This window comes from Limulus polyphemus, unplaced genomic scaffold (genome assembly GCF_000517525.1).
Source record: "Limulus polyphemus unplaced genomic scaffold, Limulus_polyphemus-2.1.2 Scaffold198, whole genome shotgun sequence".
NCBI lineage: Eukaryota > Metazoa > Arthropoda > Merostomata > Xiphosura > Limulidae > Limulus > Limulus polyphemus.
The window spans coordinates 121,028-123,962 of NW_013665808.1; the positions used below are offsets into that span (position 1 = coordinate 121,028).

The 2,935-nt window shown below is 35.8% G+C and overlaps 1 protein-coding gene across 1 annotated transcript in view; it reads left to right on the forward strand.

Moving 5' to 3' along the window:
* LOC106478299 (hormone receptor 4-like) overlaps positions 1-2,935 on the forward strand; it is a 144,860-nt gene that overhangs the window by 116,538 nt on the left and 25,387 nt on the right. The window contains exon 3 of the mRNA XM_013938829.2: positions 688-836. Within this exon, the coding sequence (XP_013794283.1) occupies positions 688-836 (149 nt within the window). The remainder of the gene's footprint in view (positions 1-687; positions 837-2,935) is intronic.

Below are 2,935 nucleotides of genomic sequence, written 5' to 3' on the forward strand. Positions count from 1 at the left end.
CTGACCACCTGGCCATGCCGGGTCCCATCACTAAAGAACACGAGCTTGTTAATTGGGTCTTTTCAGTGAGATTCTTTTGATGCTCCTTTTACTTATGGTAAGTTATTCAGTTATTCACTACAGTTATAAGCATTGTTCATGAATACATTCATGAAGAGTGCCCAGAATTAAAAGGGTTATTTAGTTTCAAAAGGTAATTAAAAGATACTATGTTTCGAACCTGGTGGTGCACTGAATATTTATACACATATATATGTATATAATATCGGTAGCAAATTAAAAAACATGATAAAATACACAAATAGAAAAAACAAGTTATGTGTTAACTACTTCAGTCTACTAGCCGTGGACAAGAAAATCCTCATAAATTAATGCATTATAATAGTGTTGGTCAAATCACATTATTCGATATGAGCAACTCAATAGTTGGTAGTGGGTGCTGTGCACTATAGCTGCCTTCCTTCAAATCTGTCAGTTCAAAATTAGGGCTGGCTAGCGCAGATAGCTCTTGTGTAGCATTGCGAGTATATTCAAAACAATCAAGCAGGTCTTTCTGTTCTCTTTTTATTATATATAAATTATGTTATACTGTTATCATCTGAAAATCTTGAAATTTCTAAGTTACTGTGTGTTCGTGTCCCAACTACCTTTCATTAGTTTCTAACTGTGTATTATCACAAATCTTAGGTGTAAAGGGTTCTTCAAGCGCACAGTGCAGAACAAAAGAGTTTACACGTGTGTTGCAGATGGCAGTTGTGAAATCACCAAAGCCCAAAGAAACAGATGTCAGTATTGTCGTTTCCAAAAATGTCTTAGGCAGGGCATGGTTCTAGCAGGTGAGAATTTATGTTTCTAGATTTGCAGTTTTATATTGCAACCAGTCTCTTGTGTAATGACCTTCAATAGCCGTTGATACGTTTATCATAAGTGTGATATGTTGTCTTTATATACCACATAAATAACTAATTGTATTTGTTACCTTTCTATATAAAACAATGACAAATTTATTTTGTCAATAAGAATATAAGCTTCTATGTTGTAAGCATTAAATTAAAGTAGAATTACTTAATAAAGTGGCCTAACATGGCCTGATGATTAAGACATTCAACTCACAACCTGCGGGTCGAGGATTTGAACCTCGTCAGCGAACATGCTCGCCCTTTCAGCTGTACGGGCGTTATAACGTTACGTTCAATCCCACTATTCGTTGATATAAAAGTAGAATAAGAGTTGGCGGTGGATGATGTTGGGTAGCTGCCTGTCTTGTGGCCTATCACTTCAAAATTAGGCACAGCTAGTGCAGTAACCCTCAAATACCTTTGAACGAAATTCAACAAACAAACAAAAGTTAATAAAATTACTTTGTGTAATATTTTTTGTGCATTACTTGTCTCACCCATGATGGAAGTGGGTTGGCGATAGCTTAACTGTCGCCTTAGGTTTAAATTGAGGCTGCGCCCTTACAGTGGAGACTGCATTTGGCGTTCTAGGCGTATACCTATGTAACCTACCCTTAACGTCAGGCCTAGATGGCAGTTTATCATACTTTTCCTCGTTAGTAGCTAATCGAGAGAAACAAGACATAACTTGATATAATCATGCATTTTTTTTATCATATCGGTGAGAGCTAAGCCAGCTTTTGTTGTTGTTGTTCGTAAGTGCACGTTTACTGTAGATAAATTTCACACTCCGAATGTTCAATATTGAAGCTGTTCTTTGCTGTATGTCATTTATGTCATTGAAAAACATATTTTCTGACAGATGTTTCTTACTTGGAATTTTCTTAATGTTTATATTCAAATTTAATTTATTTTTCAATCAGAATTTTACACATGTTTTTGTGTTAAAAATAAATAAAAAACAAGACAAAAAATTCTACGAGAGAAGGACCCAGTTTACTCCGACAGTTTTTCTTTTTTGTATTCGTTTTATTATTTTTAAGAAAATGATTCTTTCTTGAGAATGCACAAAAAACAGCAACAACAAATTATAAGGTAGTAACCAATTGAACTGTATTTTTGATTTTGTTTCAGAATTTTCGTGCAAAGGAGAAAATTAAAATCAAATACTGCTCCAGTGTGAATATCTGCATGGAGTTTTTTGTTTATTTCAGATATTCAAATAAAGCTACACATTGGCTATCTGCGCTGGCCGTTCATAGTTTTGAAGTGATATATTAGAAGGAACAGAGCTAGGTACGTGCTCTCGCTGCCAACGCTTGGGTTACTTAATCGAATAATAGAATTTGAACTGTCCCAACATAGCGGAGAGCAATTTTTGCAGCAAAGGGACGCGAACCCTAGTTCTCGTATTCACACACCGGCACTCTAACTAAAAGGCCGCGCCATGTCCAAAAGTTTGGAGTCATAAAAGTAAATGTAAGAAAAAGAATAAAATTTAAATCAATGTTTCGATCAAATTACCTTCATCGTGATTTTTTGAAGGACAATTGGCCGAAAATTTAACATCACGTTTCTCGTTTATAGTTATTTATTACTATTATTTCCACACTATTTTGTTTTTTCACTAATGAGTGCCAGACGTTAACTTAATTCCAGCAATTATTAAGTCATTATACAGCTTTTTTCTCTATAAAAACTCTTGACCCGTCGACTTTTATTTTCTGATAAAAATAGTACGAGGAGCTTTCCTGCTTGTAAACGTTTCTTTGTGCGAATTTTCAGCACCTTCATTTGAATATTCGACCGACCAAGCGAAAACATAAATTTTGCTACATGAAAATTACTTTATAAAATCTGATTCTTTCCTAAAGTTTCAGGCCCGACATGGCCAGGTGGTTAGAGCGCTCGACTCGTAATCTGCGGGTCGCGGGTTCGAATCCCCGTCCCACCAAACATGCTCGCCCTTTCAGCCGTGGGGGCGTTATAATGTGACGATCAATCCCACTTATCCTTGGTAAAAGAGTAGCCCAAGA